Source organism: Schistocerca nitens, chromosome 4, assembly GCF_023898315.1.
Source record: "Schistocerca nitens isolate TAMUIC-IGC-003100 chromosome 4, iqSchNite1.1, whole genome shotgun sequence".
In the NCBI taxonomy this organism is placed as follows: domain Eukaryota; kingdom Metazoa; phylum Arthropoda; class Insecta; order Orthoptera; family Acrididae; genus Schistocerca; species Schistocerca nitens.
The window spans coordinates 707,407,585-707,431,737 of record NC_064617.1 but is presented as its reverse complement, the minus strand read 5'-3'; the positions used below and the strand labels follow the sequence as shown (position 1 = coordinate 707,431,737).

Below are 24,153 nucleotides of genomic sequence, written 5' to 3'. Positions count from 1 at the left end.
TGCGCGCTACAGACACCATTTTGGCGTTCCTCGTAATTCAGGCTGAGTTCTCCACAAGATACTGCACAATGGATCAGTGTACTGTGGAACATGAATAGGCAGGGGTACAGGTCCATGAATTAACCCCCCGTCAAACTATGATTGCTGACTGCCACCTAAAACATTTGTAAATTACTGTCATCATTAAATGTGTTGTCAGACCTAGCTGTATTTCAGAAAAAAAAAAATTAAACTTGGGAATGAAACGAAATGAAACTGAACCCCTTTCATGTACTTCTTTTAATTGTTCGTTTTTTTTGTTTTGTACAAGACAGTACTTTATTGTCAGAGTAGTCTTGTCTTGATAAGACATCGACATTGAAATGATAGACAAATACAGTTTTTGGATATGTTTGATAATGCAGTTATATTGTTTTATTGGAAGGGATTTGCAGTTCTTTTCTGTTTATTTATATAAATTGTTATGCCAATAATTGACAGTTGTTAACGTAAGGACAGTTGTTCACTTAGAACATAGATGACCGGTGTGTTAAAGAGCATACATAGATATGAGTTTGTATTCAGGTGGACGCATGTCCAGAAGACAGCTTGACGGCCTACAGCTCTGACACGAGAGGCAACTTACTGTCGGTGACGGACCTCGCCACTGGAGCCTCCAAACACCTGCAGAGCCAGTACTTCCACCCCAAGCCCGGCTTCTTCTTCCCGAAGGCGGGAGGTCCTGCCTACTACATGCCGGACGGCATCAATGGAGCGACGGCCGACGAGAGCTGCGATGGGAAACTCTACTTCCAGGCGTTCGCCAGCAACATCCAGGGCGTTGTCGACAAGCAGGTCATCCGAGATGCACGCGACGGGGATGTTTTGGACATCAAGACGCAGGTAACGTCACATGTGTTCCACTATCACACAATATGTGAAATACTTCAGTGCAGAGTGAATATTTGTACTTACGTGATACCCAGATTCTGGCGTATGTATCATGCAGTTTCTGTAAACATCAGTGAAAAATACTACAAAGGGCAGGTGCAAAACAACGCAAGTCGACTACACTAAGTTTCACACAATGTATTTCATGGGCGACTGCTTTCCATTTGTCACAACAGGGAATATAGTCAGACTGTAGAGCCATTCTTGTTAATTGTTGTAGGTCAGGTTGTTATTTCTGTAACTGTATCTGTAAAAATCTATTTAACTAAGATAGATTCACTTTCATGCAGCGTTACTCCAAACGTGCTTAGGACTGGGCATTTCTTCAAAATTTACAGTTCACTGGCGTGATAAAAAAACTATTTTTTTCCTTGGTTATCACTAAGAGAATGACATATTACAATTTGATTCATAATAAAAACGAAGAAATCATGGTTTCTTTGAGCACTCAGCAAAGACTCAATTCTTTCATTCAACGTATCGTACGATTCATAGATGAGCTGGCTATTGCTAGACGTAGTTTGTCAAGTACTGGTCTACCAAATTTCCCATAAAAATCTCTGAGAAAGTTATTTAGTAAACAAAAGTACTCCTGCGCCCAGTTACAAGAAACTGCCCTCGTTGTGTGCTTGCTGTAGAAGTTAACTTCCTTTCATGCACACGTTATGACATTTCAGTGTAAACGAAAGTACCCAGACACCTACTTACAAGAAACTGTCCTCGCAGGATGTTTTCTGTGGAAGTAGAGTTTCCAAGATCTACGTGCTGCTAATATGCACCGTCATGTGAATCATTTTATTTGTCGTTCTCCACCCTTAGGAATGGGGCTATTACAGACCTTTGTTTTACTTTATTTTCATTCTCCACCTGTAGCAGTGGAGCGGTTCGGTTTATATAATTACCAGACAAGCGGATAGCGGGGTAAACGTAAGATCCCAGTTAGGAGATAAAGCAGGTCGTCTTATATTCAGCTTGAGGCTTACTACGGCAGCGAGAATGTAGGCAATGTGATCGCGCATGGGAAAGCCATGATGCTATTCGCGATATTTAAAAAAAGACTTATAGGTGAGTCAGGACATTTTTACTTTGCATATATGCCTTCGAATGGAGGTTCTCTAAATTTACCGAACAGCTGTTCTCGTACACCACGTCGTCTTCCTTCCAGGTCTCCCATTCCAGTTCCACAGTATATCTGTTTCAGTTTTATGTTGCCCATACCGGACTGTTTCGATCCCAACATCAAGTCTCTGAATTCTCGCTTTCTCTCCGTTCTCAAGCTCATTTCGTAAAAACTCCAGAATCTGGACTGTTACTCTAGATTTAGTCAGAATATCGTCTTGTATGCGATTTCCTTTACTAATGAATTGCACTTTCCTACAATCTTTGCAACAAATTTTTCTGCTATTCGCCTCACCTATTACTGAAATTTTGTAACCGTCCGCATTCATACCGCTTGTTAGTATTACCACTAAAAACTTTTAAGAAGTGACCTGTTGCAGATATTCACCACTAGTTTTGTAATCAGATACTATCACGTTATTTCTCTCTGTTACAGGCGTAGAGATATTGCCACTCATTACACCTAGTGGAAACTCTGCCAAAGTGTTTCTACTACTTATAAGAATCGTCGAAAGATGACATTTTGTTGAGAATAACAGCATCGTCAGCTGCTTATCCCATCTGCTAAATCTCTTAGGAACTTTCGCTTGCTTGAAGCACATCCGAATTTACTTGCGTGTCTGTGGGACGTCCACCGTCCTGTGCAATGCATTGCACACTATTTAAGAAATATTCATTCAGCCAATTACGCATTTGAGAAAATACCCTTTACGATAGTGGAAAATGTAATGTAACCAAATATGTCGCAAATAGTAATGTTGGTTGATTGCTTGGTATTACTTAAGAAATTCTGAATTGTGTGGAACAACCGGCCGGTGTGGCCGAGCGGTTCTAGGCGCTACAGTCTGGAACCGAGCGATCGCTACGGTCGCAGGTTCGAATCCTGCCTCGGGCATGGATGTGTGTGATGTCCTTAGGTTAATTAGGTTTAAGTAGTTCTAAGTTCTACGGGACTGATGACCGCAGCAGTTAAGTCCCAAAGTGCTCAGAGCCATTTAAACCCTTTTTTTTGTGTGTGGAACAGATAGAGTTTGTTCTGCTATCTCTTCGCAACGTTCTTATCGGGAATGGTGTATCTGTTTCAGGTTGATCTGCCAGGAGAATTACCTGGGCAGAGTGGAGTAATGGCAGTGGATCCGAAGGGGCAGTTGCTATTCTTCCCTGTGCTGGATGAACTGGCCATCTACTGTTGGAACACAAGCAAGCCTCACGACCGCAAGAACTTCCGCTTGGTCGTTGAAGATGATGAACATCTACTTTTCGTCAGCAGCATCAAGATAGACACCAAAGCACAAATATTATATATAATGAGCGATCGAGTAACGTCCTATCTATCAAACACCACCAGCTGTTCTGAAGACAACTATCAGATTTTGTACATTGACATAGAGGATATAGAATGTTAGTTTTACGTACCACAGATATTGTTTTGTGAATTCGAGGAACTTGGTGCCTCGGCAAGATTCAACTTATGCCAATACCAATATATGAAATACTGAAAAGAATTAAATATAGAATCGGCAAATAATTTAAGTTGACCTTATTTCGTCCACTGTTAAAACTCACAATAACGCATATTAAAATTTATTACTTTGTGACATAGTAAATGAGAATTACAATCACAAAGTAACGTCAGTTTAAATATTAACCGTTACATTTACACTTAAACAGAAAAAATATGGGGATGGAACATACGTACTTTTACAATATTACATTCTCATCCAACAAAAAGAAATGAAGGAAAGCTATAATCTCTAGTGTGATCGACACTAAGGCCATTAAGGATGGAGTACAAACTTGAACAGGGGAGGAAGTGGCTTCACAAGGACGATCACCTCCTTTGCAACTTAGCAATACCACATAAAATAAAAATCTCAGTGGCAGGGTGGACATTTTAACCATTATCCTCAGGAATGGGAGCCTTTTGTGCTAACCTCTGTGGAGTCTCTTTTGTCTCTAAATACATGTCCGTTAATAAAACATAAACGATAAACAATATCTGCTATCTCACTAAAAATTGTTCAAATGGCTCTGAGCACTTTGGGACGTAACTTCTGAGGTTATCAGTCCCCTAGAACTTAGAACTTAGAACTACTTAAACCTAACTAACCTAAGGACATCACACACATCCATGCCCGAGGAAGGATTCGCACCTGCGACCGTAGCGGTCAGGGGGTTCCAAACTGTAGCGCCTAGAACCGCTCGGCCACTCCGGCCGGCGATATCTCACTAAACAAATGAAGTTAGTTCATTCCTTGTTTCAGAGCTCACCGACACGGCTTTCTATGATATGATGTTGAACCAAACTGTTCACAGGCCAATTAAGTATTAGAGAATGGATTTTTTTTAAAGTGGATGTCAGGACTTTACCAATTAAATGTATTGCTTGTGAAACTAGTGTTATAAACCAGGTAATCCCTTTTTTCCTTCGATACAGCTGATGCCGCTAAGAAGTTCCCTTTTATTTTTTTAGAAGAAGTACCCAGAAGAAGCAAAACCAGCACACAATTAAAATTTGCTTTGACAAATTTAATACACCTTACGTTTCTGTTCAGATTATCGAAGGTTTTTTTGTGGCTTCATGTTAAACACATATTCTTGTATTGCAAATGTATTACTGCAATTTTTCAAAATGTGATGGATTTCTTTTGACCAGTTTCGGAAGGGTATATGTACGTAGTGCTATATAATTCGTGGAAATGTATGACACTGTTTCTGAGGACACCTCTGGAATAACGTATGCTGTGGCAACCCTGCAGGAAAGGGAATGCGATTCAGCATATCTCACGACTCAACCACCGTCCATAGGTCATGATGTCTCTAGTAACTTGTCATTACGAAATTTTCCCAGCTCCCACCCTGCCATTTTCAGTTCTTATTTTTAATGTATTCCATTCTAACGTTATTTTGTGCTACACATGAATGGCCTTTTACACTCGGGCTTCACATGCGTCTTCATTCATTCACGACTGACAACCGAAATAACAGTAGTGTTGAAACGAAAAATGGATAGCTGATTACAGTGAAAGACACTGAAGGTTGTTCCAGCAGTTTTCAATTGGTTTTCAAGAAGGTTCCAATGCTGTGCTACACATAATTTCGGAGACCGAGACGAGAGACCATCAGCACCATCTCCTTCAGGGTGAGCTATTAGTTCAAACACATGACGTCTCCTGCCTATTGCACTCTTAAATTCATGATAACGTTAAACAAAGAACGAGGTGAATTATACTACTTACTGTTCTTTAAGGTAATATGTCCTCACTGTATGTGACTCTTCACAGTGGAGCTTTGCTAAAATACCTACTTGATCATGGTAAACGTTAGCTCATAAGGCAATTTAAGTAAGAACATTTACGATTTAAAATCTAATGAGGCGTTGTATAGGAAAATGTGTTGGCACGAATTTCGGGACTTCCTGTGTGTTGTGATGGTTGAACTGCTTCATGCAAGTGTAATTTCTCACTTTTCGCAGTCGAAGCATTCCTCAATAATAGATACCTGAGAAATGTTTACGATAATTATTAAAAAGTCGAAATGCGGAGATAAAACAAGATATATATTTGCACCTTTGCAAAAGAAGAACTTGTATGAAGAGAATTTAGTTATATAAAAATATCAATATTTTCTCTCAATTTCTAAGTATTCAAACTCAAAAAATTCGAATTTATGTTAGCATTGCTTTTGATTCCACAGACCTGCTAAGAAATTGATATTTAGGTTAGCTTTGCTTTCGGTTCCATAGACCTAAGAAATATGTGCTGGGATTAGGAGGAGTTCGCCGCTCACAAATCATTTAAGTTTCCTTTAGACTGAGCTTTATTATTTTCATATCTGTTGCGAAGTTAACGAACAAATTTTTTCATGGAAAAAAGTTGCCTTTTTGGACCAAAGCGAGTGACTTAACTTATTTCTGGTACAGATTTCATGAACTGAGCACTTGGTTTGAAAAAGAGAAATACTGTTTATGATGAATATTATTAAAGTATAAATGTACTGGGAAGCAGCAGCGGACATACTAGGTTCCTTCAGTACAACTTGCTGGGTGTTCTTGAATTCACACAACAAATAACTCATAATATACGCTTTTGAATGTAGAGTACTTTTGGTTAGCTTAATGACTTACCTCAAGAAAGTATCCCCTATCACATTATGGAATGAAAAGGAGCGATATATGCAACATTATTTAGTTTTATATCACCTGGATACACCAGCTTCCCCACTGCAAAAGAAAGTAAAAAATTTGTTTCGGTGCTTGAGCAGTTGTGTGATGTGCACTCCCAGTTGAATTCGTTATGAAGTTGTAATCCCAAAAGCTTAGCACTGTCAGCCTCTTCTAACTGCTTGTCATAGTTTAGGAATATACTGAAGGAGGGGGGACTTCTTACAACTTGTGAACTGCATATATAGCATTTTTTTTTTTTCAAAATGTAGTGACAAAAAATTGATTAGTATCCATTTATTAAAGGTAACGACAACTGCAGTAAATGATGTTTCTAAATTTATACTTGACTTGCTATTTAGCTGCAAGCAAAGTAAACCTGAATTCCTGTGATATTATTGATGATACGTCATTGATTTACCACTAAAAATATGATGGAAGCGTTTGGGACACCACTTGTAATTAGTTCTCAGTTGGACGATGCCTGTTAGCTTAAACCACGTCCTTTTACTGTCGACACGCTAAGTTTCCTGTCAGGGAGATACGATTTGAAGCGTATTGTTGATCTCTTATGACATTAGAGTATTCCTTTTTACCTTTGTGGACACTGTCATTTACGCAGTCAAATGCCTTTGACAGATCACAGAATAAACCAATAGCTTGTAATTTATTGTCTAAAGAATTAAGCACATTCTTTATGTATGTGTTAGTAGCCTTCACAGGATCAGAACTTTGTGGAAATCAAAACTGTTGGCAGTATATTATTTTAAGTCAGACTGTTAAGAAGTCCATTGCACATTACCATTTTTAGGACTTTGTAATATGTAGCAAAAGTGAAATTGGATGAAGATTTGACACTATTTTTTCACTTACTTTCTTCTACAAAAGATTAAATTGAAAAGATTCACTCATTCAAGGTACGTGCCACTGAAAAACGGCTGATTAAACAAATAACTTAATATGTCACTAGACTCAGAAGAAAACTCTTTAATTCATTTTGTTGATACTTAGGGATAATCATAAAAATATTTTGATTTTGAAGATATTTTGGTGAACATTACTTAACGCATTTGTTATGGCTGGTCTGAGATATTTCTGAAAATATATTTCCAGAAACAGTTATGACATGCTTTTATCTCACTGTGTACATCACTTCGAGGAGTTTCCTAAAATCGCAATTTTTGTCTTACTGACTACCTGCCTAATCTCAGATTTAGTAAATTTCGTAGCTTGAACAGTATTAACAAGTAACAAAAGAAAGTGCAGGCTATGATCTGAGAGGTCATTGACTTTTGAACATTTCTGGAAGGTGACTGTTAACAGCCGTAAAGAAATGAATAAAATGTATGTTTGACCATCAGCTGCTATTTCATTTAAAGCCCACATATCTACCAGTTTCAACCATGTGCGATCTTCACATGTCAGGATTGAAACAGATTAAGCCACAACATCACATCTGTCATTACGTAAATAATGGCCACATGTCATGTGCAGAACATGTCACGAATTAGAATGTACCAAACAGAACTTTTAAAGGCAAAGATGCTAATAGGATGTGTGAAAATAGTAGTACTACTGTTCCGGCTGTAATTTGCGTCTGACACTATAAGCTGTTTTTGTTGGCTCACATACAGGGTGTGGAAACTCCCTGATTCAAAACGCAATAAAACCCATTTTATGAGTCACATTTCTTTAGTAATGTGGGGAAATTCAACCGTGTCCCTCGCCGAAAATCGTTTGTAACATGGGTCACAATGTTCAGAGAAACCGCAAGTACGACAAGACGAAGAACGGGAGTCCCTCGGCCCATCAGATCACATAAAGCATTGAGACAGTGAGAGCTTCAATCTTGCAGTCACGACGGAGACTGTGCTTGGTCTTTCTCATCATTCAGTGAGGCGAATTCTTCACGATGACCTTCATCACCATCCGTTCAAGTTAGCGATTGTTCAAGCACCCTCCGAATGCGACTTCAGGCCTCGGAGGAACGCATGTGATGCACTTCCCGCGAACGCTCCTGAGGATGCAACTGTTTTTTTCAGTGATGAAGATCATTTTCACTTGACTGGATGCGTCAACGAACAGAACATGTGCTACTGGACCGACACTAATCCCCGAGCATTTCATCACAGGCCTCTGCAGTAATTTAAAGTCACGGTGTGGTGCGCAAGTCCCTCACCTGCGATTGTAGGACTCTCGTTGCTTTGTTGGTCCCTGATTTTCTTTTTTGAGGAAAATGGACTTAGGGAACCTTAGGCTCCAACAGGATGGTGTAACCGCTCACACTTCAAGTGCATCAATGGTTGTTTTGAGACAATTCTTCCGAGAGCGCCTCATCTCAGTAAGGGGCGATTTGGCGGGGTCCGTCCGCTCCCAGATTTGGCCTCTTGCAATTTTTTCTTGTGTGTGTAGGGTGGGGGGGGGGCGAGGGGGGACTTTTCAATTTCGCGTTCATGTCAATCGTCCAAGAATCACACAAGACCGGAAAGCCAACGTCCCGGCACATACTGGGGAGGTGTCACCTATCGGATAAGATTTTCAAAAAAAAGTAAAACAAAACATTAAATATGTACCTACATTACTCAGAAAGAAAACAAAATACTGATTCAGAAAATAGATTTTATTGCGTTTCAAAGTCAGGAAGTTATTTTGCAATACCCTGTATAAGGGCTGCCAAAAGTAAAATCTTCAAACGTTGCTGTTGTTGTTGTTGTGGTCTTCAGTCCTGAAACTGGTTTGATGCAGCTCTCCATGCTAATCTATCCTGTGCAGGCTTCTTCATCTCCCAGTACCTACTGCATCCTACATCCTTCTGAATTTCCTTAGTGTATTCATCTCTTGGTCTCCCTCTACGACTTTTACCCTCCACGCTGCCCTCCAACGCTAAATTTGTTATCCCTTGATGCCTCAAGACATGACCTACAAACCGATCCCTTCTTCTAGTCAAGTTGTGCCACAAACTTCTCTTCTCCCCAATACTATTCAATACATCATTACTTACGTGATCTACCCACCTAATCTTCAACAATCATCTGTAGCACCACATTTCGATACTTTCTATTCTCTTCTTGTCCAAACAATTTATTGTCCATGTTTCACTTCCATACATGGCTACACTCCATACAAATACTTTTAGAAACGACTTCCTGACACTTAAATCTATACTCGATGTTAACAAATTTCTCTTCTTCAGAAACGCTTTCCTTGCCATTGCCAGTCTACATTTAACATCCTCTCTACTACGACCATCATCAGTTATTTTGCTCCCCAAATAACAAAACTCCTTTACTACTTTAAGTGTCTCATTTCCTAATCCAAGCCGGTCGCGGTGGTCTAGCGGTTCTGGCGCTGCAGTCCGGAACCGCGGGACTGCTACGGTCGCAGGTTCGAATCCTGCCTCGGGCATGGGTGTGTGTGATGTCCTTAGGGTAGTTAGGTTTAAGTAGTTCTAAGTTCTAGGGGACTTATGACCTAAGATGTTGAGTCCCATAGTGCTCAGAGCCATTTGAACCATTTGAGCCTAATCTAATTCCCTCAGCGTCACCCGACTTAATTCGACTACATTCCATTATCCTCGTTTTGCTTTTCTTGATGTTCATCTTATATCCTTCTTTCAAGACACTGTCCATTCCGTTCAACTGCTCTTCCAAGTCCTTTGCTGTCTCTGACAGAATTACAATGTCATCGGCGAACCTCAAAGTTTTTATTTCTTCTCCATGGATTTTAATACCTACTCCGAATTTTTCTTTTGTTTCCTTTACTGCTTGCTCAATATACAGATTGAATGACATCAGGGAGAGGCTACAACCCTGTCTCACTCCCTTCCCAACCACTGCTTCCCTTTCATGCCCCTCGACTCTTATAACTGCCATCTGGTTTCTGTACAAATTGTCAATAGCCTTTCGCTCACTGTATTTTACCCCTGCTACCTTTAGAATTTGAAATAGAGTATTCCAGTCAACATTGTCAAAAGCTTTCTCTAAGTCTACAAATACTAGAAACGTAGGTTTGCCTTTTCTTAATATTTCTTCTAAGACAGGTCGTAAGGTCAGTATTGCCTCACGTGTTGCAACATTTCTACGGAATCCAAACTGATCTTCCCTGAGGTCGGCTTCTACCAGTTTTTCCATTCGTCTGTAAAGAATTCGCGTTCGTATTTTGCAGCTGTGACTTATTAAACTGATAGTTCGGTAATTTTCACATCTGTCAACACGTGCTTTCTTTGGGATTGGAATTATTATATTCTTCTTGCAGTCTGAGGGTATTTCGCCTGTCTCGTACATCTTGCTCACCAGATGGTAGAGTTTTGTCAGGACTGGCTCTCCAAGGCCGTCAGTAGTTAGTAATGGAATGTTGTCTACTCCTGGGCCTTGTTTCGACTCAGGTCTTTCAGTGCTCTGTCAAACTCTTCACGCAGTATCGTATCTCCCATTTCATCTTCATCTACATCCTCTTCCATTACCTTAATATTGTCCTCAAGTACATCGCCCTTGTATAGACCCTCTATATACTCCTTCCACCTTTCTGCTTTCCCCTCTTTGCTTAGAACTGGGTTTCCATCTGAGCTCTTGATATTCATACAAATGGTTCTCTTTTCTCCAAAGGTCTCTTTAATTTTCCTGTAGGCTGTATCTATCTTACCCCTTAGCCTCTACATCCTTACATTTGTCCTCTAGCCATGCCTGCTTAGCCATTTTGCACTTCCTGTCAATCTCATTTTTGAGACGTTTGTATTCCTTTTTCCCTGCTTCATTTACTGCATTTTTATATTTTCTCCTTTCATCAATTAAATTCAATATTTCTTCTGTTACCCAAGGATTTCTACTACCCGTCGTCTTTTTACGTACTTGATCCTCTGCTGCCTTCACTACTTCATCCCTCAGAGCTACCCATTCTTCTTCTACTGTATTTCTTTCCCCCATTCCTTTCAATTGTTCCCTTATGCTGTCCCTGAAACACTGTACAACCTCTGGTTTACTCAGTTTGTCCAGGTCCAATATCCTTAAATTCCCACCTTTTTGCAATTTCTTCAGTTTTAATCTACAGTTCATAACCAATAGATTGTGGTCAGAGTCCATATCTGCCCCTGGAAATGACTTACAATTTAAAACCTGGTTCCTAAATTTCTGTCTTACCATTATATAATCTAACTGATACCTTTTAGTATCTCCAGGATTCCTCCATGTATACAACCTTCTTTTATGATTCTTGAACCAAGTGTTAGCTATGATTAAGTTGTGCTCTGTGCAAAATTCTACCAGACGGCTTCCTCTTTCATTTCTTATCCCCAATCCATATTCACCTACTATGTTCCCTGCTCTCCCTTTTCCTACTGTCCAATTCCAGTCACCCATGACTAATTAATTTTCGTCTCCCTTCACTACCTGAATAATTTCTTTTATCTCATCATACATTTCTTCAGTTTCTTCGTCATCTGCAGAGCTAGTTGGCATATAAACTTGTACTACTGTAGTGGGCATGGGCTTCGTGTCTATCTTGGCCACTATAATTCGTTCACTATACTGTTTGTAGTAGCTTACCCGCACTCCTATTTTTTTATTCTTTATTAAAGCTACTCCTGCATTACCCCTATTTGATTTAGTATTTATAACCCTGTATTCACCTGACCAGAAGTCTTGTTCCTCCTGCCACCTAAGTTCACTAATTCTGAGTAGTCCCCGCCCGGAGATCCGAATGGGGGACTATTTTACCTCCGGAATATTTTACCCAAGTGGCCACCATCATCATTTAACCATAGAGTAAAGCTGCATGCCCTCGGCAAAAATTACGGCTGTAGTTTCCCCTTGCTTTCAGCCGTTCGCAGTACCACAACAGCAAGGCCGTTTTGGTTAGTGTTACAAGGCCAGATCAGTCAATCATCCAGACTGTTGCCCCTGCAACTACAGAAAAGGCTGCTGCCCCTCTTTAGGAACCACACGTTTGTCTGGCCTCTCAGCAGATACCCCTCCGTTGTGGTTGCACCTACGGTATGTCTATCTGTATCGTTGAGGCACGCAAGCCTCCCCACCAACGGCAAGGTCCATGGTTCATGAGTGGAGGTCAAACGTTGCATAGAACAAATATATGATTTAATATTATTACGTAATTAGATAGTTTTGAATGAAATGACATGAAAATGTTGATTATCGGAGCAATCATATGGTAAGAAATATCATTAATCTAAGGTAGAAAATTAGTTTTAGGCTCTAAATGCACATAATTTTCCTCTAAAAAGTACATTTATTTTCTTAGCAAGTGGACATAACTAATTTGATGAAATTGTTTAAGTACTGAATAATGTGTCTTGATAATAAAATTTTCCTTTAAAGTGTGTCTAGTGATAAGTGAGTTACGATATTGTGAGTATGGAGGATTAATTTTGGATAGAATTTCATTATGTATCATGCAGGGACGGAAATTTTTCAGTAGGCATACATTTTATTCTAAATGTTATTTTGGGTGATTTAGCTTCTTCGGTTGTCAGAATTGCAAACGTACAGGATATTCTGAAGCGCATTTTATAATTACTTAATCGAGTTACAAAAGGATGTTTCTTCGAAGAGTCGATCTCAATCTGTTGTTGAAAGGAGGAAATACGCTACAGTTAGAAATTCACTTTGAGTGACTCTGGCGCGAGACACATTCCAATTTATATCCGACAACCATTCTGTGCTTAGGTGGTTGCAATACGATGTTTTCAGACTGTTGCCTAGCTTGTTATTGTTCTTTACATGTAAGTAAAGTGGTGGGAGTGATCAGGAGACATTCAGGTACTGTAATTTTTGTAGTGTCAACTGTGGTTCAATACTTTTCACAGTCACTGGAAACACCATACCTGTACACTATTCCTTGTTAAAAAAGAAATAGTGTACTCTTTCCAGTGAACTGAGAGTTTAAAGCGGTAGGTTTGTGTATTATTCTGTAGGTGCAGAAGTTTTGAACGTCAATGCGCATCGTGAAATTTTGTAGGAGCAAGTTTATTTCTCTCTTAATCCATCACAATATTTTAAGACTGATTATACTTTCCACCTATTTAGGATGCGGGCGAGGTCACCCAGACGATAGTTTTTGAGGGGGGTGGGGTGGCAAAGGTGCGGGAGCTGCGGTAGGTGTTGCTAAACGTGGGGGGAAGGAGTACTTTTAATGTTTTGGAAGCTGAATGGCGACTTTTAAGTAGTCCTAAAATGGTTACAGGTCCGATCCTGTTAAGAACCTGCGTATCTGAATAATTTGATCGAAAGAGAAACAGGTGGGAACGTTATAGTTTTTGCTTTCACTGTGAGGTAGGTGAGAGGTGGCACGGATCCCCGTAGCCTCCGGGTCTACTTTGAGGAGTGAATTACTTTGCATTTCTCCTTAATAAGTGGTAGTTACCAGCCTCTGCACTAGCTTTACTGCGTATTTTACCGAATACGTTGTCATTCCAGACAACAGACACAAATCTGAAACTGCAACTTACAGAGTCAGCTATATCATTCATGTATGTCATAAAGAGGGTCCAATTACACAACGCTGGGACACTACATACACGAGTATTGAGTCACCATCTGTAGACGGTAGTTATCAACCACATCATGGAGGACACCGGCTGCATCAACTACAACGCTCTCAAGTAGCAGGCCAAACGCAGGAACTCACGCTGCGTTGCTGCTAATCAGCCTTAAGGTTGCATACCTCAGAAAAAGAAGATTCGCGGAAGACCCTCCTTCCACGACAGATGCAGTAATTCTCTGACCACTTGTACTAAAGAACCGAACTACCGAAGTAAGCAAAAGGAAAGTGGAAACCAAATCGATGAATGGACTTGTTAACAGAGGTTTCACGTAACATCAGACGATCGCATCACGTAAACACTCAGTGTGAGTGGAAACTGTGAAATGTCATTGTTAATGAGTGACAACTATGAAACGACACTATTAGTCAGTGAAAACTGTGGAACTACATTATAAATCAGAGATATAAAACCGTGAATCCATTTTGTTATTGTTACAACATGCAATTGCACCATTTCGGAACTCAAATTTCTACGTAAATTATTACCGGTCTTCCGCAGCCTCTAAAAGTAAACTTAGGGCTTAACGTCTTGTAGGCAATAAGGCTAGTAGAGCTGGAGCACAACCTCGGATTATGGGACGGTGTGGAAATAAATCTGCCATGTACGTCTCATAGGAACCACGCGGCATTTGCCTTAAGGGGTTTAACGTAACCACAGAAATATTAGATATGGATGTTCTAAATGAGATTTCAAACGTCGTCCTCCCTACTGCAGGTAGGCCATCTCGCCTGCAACGACTTCTACGAGCGAGTGACACTGATGGTGGAACAGGGCCTCTGTAATGCTCGCATCAGTCGAGGCGGCATACAGTCACAACGCCCTACTGGTCGAGCAAACCATCGGCAATAGACTTTGCTCATACGTAAGAAAACAAACTTTTATACTTATTGGTCCGATGGCTAAATGGTCCTCTCTTCAAAATTGTAAACGCAATAAGATCTCTTTTGTTTTGTTGGAATTTCAGATATTTCAGACGATTCTTTTTGTTACTGTCTTTCTCGGAGTATTTACCAGTACGGGTAAACTTCTTGAGGAGAGCTTGTCTGCTTAGTCGATAACTAATGCCGATGAAGGCTTTGAACAGTTAGTATGATGTCGGGACGGAGGACGAGGAAATATGGCGAGAAGAAAAAAGATGGTTGGCAGACTTCAAATCCAAATGTCTGGCATTTAATTCATTGTAGGTACTACGATTCTTGCTTCTTTCATGTCCGGAAAACATTTATGGGAAGTTATTTCCAAGAAATACAATAATTCGTAATCCATACGAAACTGTGTTCCTTGAGCAGTTGGCAGGTAAGTAATTTCAAAGGTCACTTAAAGGCCCCAGCTTACCACCTTCAGTACCTCATCTAGTACACCAGTACGGTGTTGAATTGATGCATATGGTTGTAGACACATTTATTGACATTTATTTTTGTTATAGCCGTGGTACACGACTCGTTTATTAATCAAAATACACTGGATGTACGGAACACAAGTACAATCTTCGAAACACTTAACAATTTGAGGTATGCCTCAGCATGAGGCAACTCGTATCTTGCACATCACGTGGTAGGTTTGCATCGCTGATACTATACGTGGAAGGAAAAACTACAACAATTTGGAAACTTATCCATCGACAACAGCTTTCATATATCGGTATACCCTTAGTTTTTCCGACAACTTTTACTTGTCCTAATTTTAAGATGTGTCGAAGATGTAAAGAATTAAATTATAATGAGAGACTCGAATTTTGTTGTTGGTCGATGGATGGGACGGAGGGGTCGGTCTGAGAATGCTAATTTAGGCAAAGGAAGGGCAATTTGAATTTTGCGTACCAGCCTAGTTGGTCGTCGCAAACACGTTTTGAAAACCCTTTGAATAAGAGGTATACATGGAAGGTGCCAGAGGATGAAAGAAGATATCAGACCGAATATATTTTGGTAAAATATGGAGGACTGATATAGCTATCCTTGTGGTGACATTGACGGCGACCATCACCTGGGTGATAATGAAATCCCAGCGGCCATCGTAGATCTCAAAGAATAAATCTGAAACTTAAGAGACAATATCAGCTGAAGAAACCAAATCCTCAGACTACCTTCGAAAACATGACACAAAAGGTATAATAAACCCCCCAAGCAGCTATTGGTGAAGAGAACCGAAGTACTCCTTTAAAACGAGATGTAGTAAATGTAGCAGGTAATGAGATAGGGTTATCAAAATCACACAAGAACCAGTAGTGGATAAAAGACGAGATGAATTAAGAAGAAACAACAACTTACTCAGAAATAAATATAACTGAAAACGTATGAAAACCAAATGGTTCAAATGGCTCTGAGCACTATGGGACTTAACATCTATGGTCATCAGTCCCCTAGAACTTAGAACTACTTAAACCTAACTAACCTAAGGACATCACACAACACCCAGCCATCACGAGGCAGAGAAAATCCCTGACCCCGCCGGGAATCGAACCCGGGAACCCGGACGTGGGAAGCGAGAACGCTACCGCACGACCACGAGATGCGGGCTATGAAAACCAAGAAAGTACCGATGTAGATAAGATTATACGAAGAAAATACTAAACAGGAACTTGTTAACGTAGAGGCTGTACCAACTTATAAATAATCTCTTTCGGGTGTAATGACGAAGAATCACATAAGTTAGGGATGGAAAAAGTAATCACGTAATGAAATAAGCGATAACACGAGGTGACAGAAACGACATCTAGGAAAGCTTTATATTAACCGAACGAAATCTGACCAGTTAGAAATGATGGCCTGTTCAAGATGATGAAATGGGACATTCAATCCTTACATCACACTTTCAAAGAAACCTTGCACAAACGTAGAAGTATATTTGCTCAGGTATTGGTGCGACACAGTGGAACTCTTCGTGCATTAGTGCAACCCCGTTAGTATAGTTTACAATCAAGAGAAACAGAATAAGAAGTCAAAATCAGGAATCTGAAACGCCACAGTAACCGTTCGCGGCTGCTGCGGCCAAGCGTCCTGGCTGTCGGCAACGGGGCAGAGGGTACAGTGCACCTAGCCGGCGGGCGGCTGACTTAGTCGGAAGGCCGGTGCAAGGCACGGTCAGTGTCGGCTAACCGCAAGATCCAGCGGGCATAGAAGCACTCTTCGACAGCACTCTTTATTAAATTACTATCACAAAGTACGGCGACAGTGGTGTAGTTTCTGATAACAATAGAGAGGGCTTCAAAACTAACTCACGTTTCCTTTTATAAGCTCATACAGGGCTAAAAAACGTTACGGAAAATGATAAGAACTTGTTCATTTTTCATTGACAAATACTGTGAACTGAGATCTACACTACCAATATAAGAGGGTATAACCTATTAAAATTTTATTAACAACGGATAAATAAATTTCAAGATACACACTTTTGAAGTAAGCTGTTCCTAGCGCAATGCTCAAAACTCCTTCTGTTCCGCGTGGCAGGACGCGTTGCTGAGAACCCGCACATCCTTTTACTGCACTGTTCATTTTTCAAACATGTGATCTGTTAATTCTGTACGATAATTCATCCACTCATATTATATATGTTTGTGTCTTTTTCCTTATGCAGATTTCTGAAAAAAGTTGCATCTGATAGATGAACTTGTAATTAGGAAGGACATAGGAACGTTTGAATTCTGTTGTGGTTGCCGACATTACACAGAGGAGCAGGTAATAACTACGTTGGCAGGAATGTACGCATGCAGCTGAATGGGCGTTAAATCTGCGAACAGGCACGAAATGGTTAATTAGTGAATTAAAATGGTGATGAAGTAAGTGAGGGATTATTTCGATGTGAGACTGGTTTGTCTTTGACAGAAAATCGTAATGAAACGGTTTGCTGATGACAAAGCAGCATTAGCCGAAATAGAAAAGTGAAAGTAAGGTAACGTAACAAGGACTGCGCAAGGGAAAAGCGGTTATTAAAAAATGAAACCCATGCTAACGCGGAAAAATATAAACCTTTAACGCATAGAAAAGTTTTAGGAAAAGCTATGCTTAGGACAGGACTCTATATGGTTGCGTAAAGTAAGCAGTGAGGAGTACATACATGAAAGAATTGGAAGAGAACATAAAATAATCATTTAAGAGGAGTAGAAGAGGATTTCCGACCTATAACACGAGAGACTTCTACAACTCATTTAAAATTAGAATCAAAGGACACCAAACACAAACTCAGTGTTTCAGAAAAAGGTTGAACTGGCACAAAACAATAAAGGAATGGCGAGACATTGGCAAAGTCCACAACTGAACTACTGTACTGTGCTGAACTGGCAGAGAGATACTCAAGGTGTTAAGAGATCAAAAAATATTGTACGTCTAAAGCGGAAGGCGCAATGGAGATCGACAGACACTTCATGAAAGAAAACAAAAAAGTCTTGAATAGCAGGAAAATATGGAATTGTAGATGAAGTGTTAAGGGAGCTGGACCGAATACCATCAGGGAACTAATAACATGCGACACATATGGAATACCAAAGTAATACCTAAAGACTGGAAGTGCCCAGCTATACACCCTCTACATCAGAAGGGGTATATGATCGATGTCATCAGCTACAGGGGGATACGTTTACTGTTCATCACACACACAAAATTCTGTCACAGTGACTATTATGTAGGACACAGAACCAGCTGGAAAACTAGATAGAAGAATACCAAGCAGCGTTCAGGCCGGGAAGATCATGTGCTGAACAAATACCCAACTTAAAAACCGTCTTCAGATATCAAGCGATGAGAAACACAGAGACCGTGTGCAGCTTTGTAAATTTGAAGAAGGCATACGACTCTACAAACAGACCATCACATATCCCAGAATTGGAGGATGGGGACTCTGGAGAAGGGAGTGATCATTATTAGACACTAGTAAACTCAAACCTGGAATTATACTCACAGGAGCTAACAGAATCCTTCTTCATTAGGAGTGAGACTGGGCGATAGTATTTGACGACTGTTGTTCAGTATTCCATTAGATAAAGTTATCAGACAACGGGAAAAAGAACTGATGATACCTGGACTTTGTAAACCAATCAAGCTGGGAAGGAAAGCCAAAGGACAAGTTATTGGCTGACTGGTATTCGCTGATGATATTACAATACTCACGGATAACACGGAAACTGAAGTAAAGCAAATCGAGGTCGTGAAACAGAGGCTGAAAAAGATCTCCTTCGAGGAAACAGAACACATATGAAACCAAAAGATGTACCAAAAAAGATTATGAGAAAATATGGTGAGCTCATGAGATTTCACGAATTCAAGTATCCTGAGGAGATGATATAGGCAAATGGGATAGAGTTAGAACCACACTCATAAGATGAATATAGCATTTTTGAAGACTGGAAACATCTACAATATATAATTCCTGTCACGTAGCACGAAATTGGGAAATTACAACACTATTATCAAGCCAGAAACCTTACGCGAATCAGAAATGTGGGCCAGGGATCGAAAGGGTGAACTAGGAAATATGAAGAAACCAGAGAGAAGAATCAGCAGAAGAATTCTAGGGACCAGTGAGAGATAAGATAGGTACAGATTGCCCAGTAGACAAGAGGAAGGACAGGTAAGTAATATACCGCATGACGTGAAGAAACGTCGACTGAAATTTTACGGGCACGACAAGAGAATGCCGGACGCTTGACAAACTAAGTACATCATGGAGTACACAGCAAACATTCAGTGCACGAAGTCAGAAAAGCCCTGAAGGATGGTAGCATGACATACAGAAATATACAAGACAGACAAACATTCAGCCACGAAGTACTCATGTAGAAAGAGAGCTAAGAGGTCAAAAAATTCGAGGATGTTCGGTACAAAGGTAGAAAATGCATAATGAGAAGGTGAAAGAAATGTGGCGCCAGAGAAAATCTCGGATCAAATTGACACTTCGCGTCCTCTTCCAGCGCCTTATCAGTCAATACCCAAGTAGTCCCACACACAGGGAATGAGTTTGTGGGGGTATGGGAGGCAGATAAAGGATTTAAGCCAGAGCCATTTATTTCTCAGAATTTCGAACATCTTGCACCATTTTACATTGAGGAACGCTTTTTCCAGGTCGACAAATCCTATGAATGTGGCTTGAGTTTTCTTTAGTCTTGCTTCCTTTATCAACCGCAACGTCAGAATTACCTCTCTGGTACCTTTACCTTTCCTAAAGCCAAACTGATCGTCATCTGACACCTCCTTAATTTTCTTCTCCATTCTTCTGCATATTATTCTTGTCAGTAACATGGATGAAAGAACTGTTAAGCCGATTGTGCGATAATTCTCGCACTTGTCAGCTCTTACAGTCTTCGGAATTCTGTGGATGATCTTTTTTCCGAAAGTCAGATGTTATGTCGCGAGACACACATTCTACACACCAACATTAACAGTCGTTTTGTTGCCACTTCTCGCAATAATTTTAAAAATTCTGATGGATTGTTGTCTATCCCTTCTGGCTTATTTGATCTTAAGACCTAAAATGTTCTCTTAAATTCTGTTTCTAATACTGGATCCCCTATCTCTTCTAATTCGACTCCTGTTACTTCTTCTATCACATAAGACAGATCTTCCCCTGATACAGGCCTACAATGTACTCTTTCCACCTATCCGATCTCTTCTCTGCATTTAGCAGCGGAATTTCAGTTATGCTCTTCAGGTGATAGCTATTGCTTATAATTTCACCGAACGTTATTTTGACTTTCCTATATTCTGAGTCAGTCCTTCCAACAATCATTTATTTCTCGATTTCTTCACATTTTTTGCAGCCATTTCGTCTTAGCTTCCCTGCTCTTCCTAATTATTTAATTCGCCAGCAACATGTATTTCAGTATTCCTGACCGAGCGGTTCTAGGCACTTCAGTCTGGAACCGCGCCACCGCTACGGTCGCAGGTTCGAATCCTGCCTCGGGCATGGAGTTGTGTGATGTCCTTAGGTTAGTCAGGTTTAAGTAGTTCTAAGTTGTAGGGGACTGATGACCTCAGATGTTAAGTCCCATAGTGCTCAGAGCCATTTGAACCATTTTGTATTCCTGAATTTCCCTGAGCATTTTTGTACGTCCTTATTTCATTGATCAAGTAAAGCATTTCTTCTGCTACTCATGGTTTCTTCGCAGTTACCTTCTTTGTACCTATGTTTTTCTTTCCAACGTCTGTGATTGCCCTTTTTAGAAATATTCATTCCTCTTCAGCTGTAATGGCTACTGAGCTATTACTTATTGCTGTATCTATAGCCTTAGAGAACTTCAAGCATATCTCGTCATTCCTTAGTAAATTCGGTATCCCACCTCTTTGCATATTGATTCTTCCTGACTAATCTGTTTAACTTCAACCTATTCTTCATCACTACTACAAAATGATCTGAGCTTATATCTGCTCCTGGGTATGCCTTACAATCTAGTATCTGATCTCGGAATCTCTGTCTGACCATGAAGTAATCTAGTGGAAAACTTCCCGTATCAAATGGTTCAAATGGCTCTGAGCACTATGCGACTTTTCTTAGGCCATCAGTCCCCTAGAACTTAGAACTACTTAATCCTAACTAACCTAAGGACATCACACACATCCATGCCCGAGGTAGGAATCGAAGCTGCGACCGTAGCGGTCGCGCGGTTCCAGACTGTAGTGCCTAGAACCGCTCGGCCACCCAGGCCGGCCTTCCCGTATCACCCGGACTTTTGCAAGTAAACCTCCTCCTCTTGGGATGATTGAACAGAATATTCGCTATTACTGGCTGACATTTATTGCAGAACTCAATCTTCCTCCTCTCTCATTCTTGTTCCAAGCCCATTTTCTTCGGTAACCTTTTGTTCTACTCCTTCCCCTACAATTGCATTCCTATCCCACATGACTATTAGATATCGTATTACCCTTTCAATATCCTCATATACTTCCTCTATCTCTTCATCTTCAGCTTGCGACATCGGCATGTATACCTGAACTATCGTTGTCGATGTAGGTTTACTGTCGATTCTGATAAGAACAAACATATCGCTGAACTGTTCGAAGAAACATACTCTCTACCCTACCATCCTATTCATAAGGAACCCTACTCCCGTTATTTAATTTTCTGCTGCTGCTGATATTACTCTATACTCATCTGACCAGAAATCGTTGACTTCTTTCCATTTCACTTTATTGAGCCCTACTACGTCTAGAATGAGGCTTTGTATTTTCCTTTTCAGATTTTGTAGCTTCTCTACCACACTCAGACTTCTGACATTCTACGCCCAGACTCGTAGAACGTTTACCCTTTCGTTGGTTATTAAATCTTTTCCGCATGGTCACCTCCCCCTTGGCAGTCCCCTCCCGGAGGTGGTAATGGGGGACTCCTTATGAAGTGCCACATGTGTATCGACTTTGATAATATAGCTGTTAACAATAATAATAATAATAATAATAATCCCCGTGGAGGCCCGGGAAAAGAATAGGCGTCCGGTATGTTCTGCCAGTCGTAAAAGGCGACGAAAAGAACAAACCACTTTAGGGCTAACCCCCCCCCCCCCTTTTAGTGTGATTAGTTGGTTCAGGACAGAACTAAAGAAGCCTCGGACAAGCGCCGTCATGGTCGGGGACGACGCTTGAACCCTATGCCCGCCCACAATGGTAACGACACTGCTAGCCAACTGGAAAATGATTTAAATCCAAATAGAGGTGTTTTGCAGGATATGCTTCCAGCAACCACCCTAGAAGGAAAACAAAGACAGAGGATGAGATGGTCAGATGAAGTTAATCGACACCTCATGTTCTGTTATTACCAAGCAACAAACCTAGGAACCAACACAACTGGATACAGATCACAAGTATACACAACATTTATTACCAGATACCCAGAATTAAAATTTTTAACAGAACAACGACTAGCTGATCAGATCCGTGTAATAATAAAAAATAACAGGATACCCCAGTCAGAATTAGAAAACATCAAACAACAAGTACAACAAATACTGGAACAAAATAATGTGCAATCAGGAGAAGAAGAAAATACAGTAATGGACTCAAACATCCCAGAGCAAACAAACAAAGAACAACACGCACCAATTAAACAATCAGAGGAAAACGAAATCGTAAGACAGCCACCAGAACAAGCACAAATAGAACACGAAGTGACACAGATGTTAGATATAGAAGAAAAATTTCAGCTAACATATATAGAATACAAAGACACAAATACAGACATTAGACCATTCTTGCATAGACCACCAAATAACCCACAAGTTGAAACAACAATAAAAACTACCAACACAATCATACACAACAAAATAAATGAAAACACAACTATGGAAGAATTACAACTACTGGTTTATATAGGAGCACTCACTACACTTAATACACACACTAGGCAGAGATCAGAACCAACCAACACACAGAAGAAACCCACAAAACCAGCATGGCAACACAGGTTACAGATCAAAATAGAAAAACTGAGAAAAGACATCGGACAGCTAACACAATTTATAAGAAATGAAATCTCAGAAAAAAAAACGAAAAAGGTTAGGTAAATTCTCACAACAAGAAGCGACAGAGCAATTAGACAAAAAGAAGCAGAAATTACAAGCATTAGCCAAACGACTCAGAAGATACAAAAAAAGTGAAAATAGAAGGAAACAAAACCAAACATTCAACACAAACCAAAAGAAATTTTACCAGACAATAGATAACACACACATTAAAATAAACAATCCACCAAACATAACAGACATGGAACACTTCTGGAGCAACATATGGTCAAACCCGGTACAACATAACAGGCATGCACGGTGGATACAAGCAGAAACAGACACATACAAGATGATACCACAAATGCCTGAAGTGATAATTTTGCAACATGAAGTCACCCAACCAATTAATTCTACTCACAATTGGAAAGCCCCTGGAAATGATAAAATAGCCAATTTCTGGTTAAAGAAGTTCACCTCAACACATTCACATCTAACTAAATTATTTAACAGTTACATTGCAGACCCATACACATTCCCTGATACACTTACACATGGAATAACTTATCTGAAACCTAAAGATCAAGCAGACACAGCGAACCCAGCTAAATATCGCCCCATAACATGCCTACCAACAATATACAAAATATTAACTTCAATCATTAAACAGAAATTAATGACACATACAACACAGAACAAAATTATAAATGAAGAACAAAAAGGCTGTTGCAAAGGAGCACGAGGATGTAAAGAGCAACTGATAATAGATGCAGAGGTGACATATCAAGCTAAAACTAAACAAAGGTCGCTACACTACGCATACATTGATTACCAAAAAGCTTTTGATAGTGTACCCCACTCATGGTTACTACAAATGTTGGAAATATACAAAGTAGATCCTAAATTGATACAGTTCCTAAACATAGTAATGAAAAATTGGAAAACCACACTTAATATCCAAACAAATTC

General features: G+C 40.1%; 1 protein-coding gene across 1 annotated transcript in view; it reads left to right on the top strand.

Annotated features, from left to right (window-relative positions):
• LOC126252527 (uncharacterized) overlaps nucleotides 1-24,153 on the top strand; it is a 180,258-nt gene that overhangs the window by 48,777 nt on the left and 107,328 nt on the right. Inside the window, exons 4-5 of the mRNA XM_049953423.1 lie at nucleotides 565-882; nucleotides 3,135-3,311. Of these exons, the coding sequence (XP_049809380.1) occupies nucleotides 565-882; nucleotides 3,135-3,311 (495 nt within the window). The remainder of the gene's footprint in view (nucleotides 1-564; nucleotides 883-3,134; nucleotides 3,312-24,153) is intronic.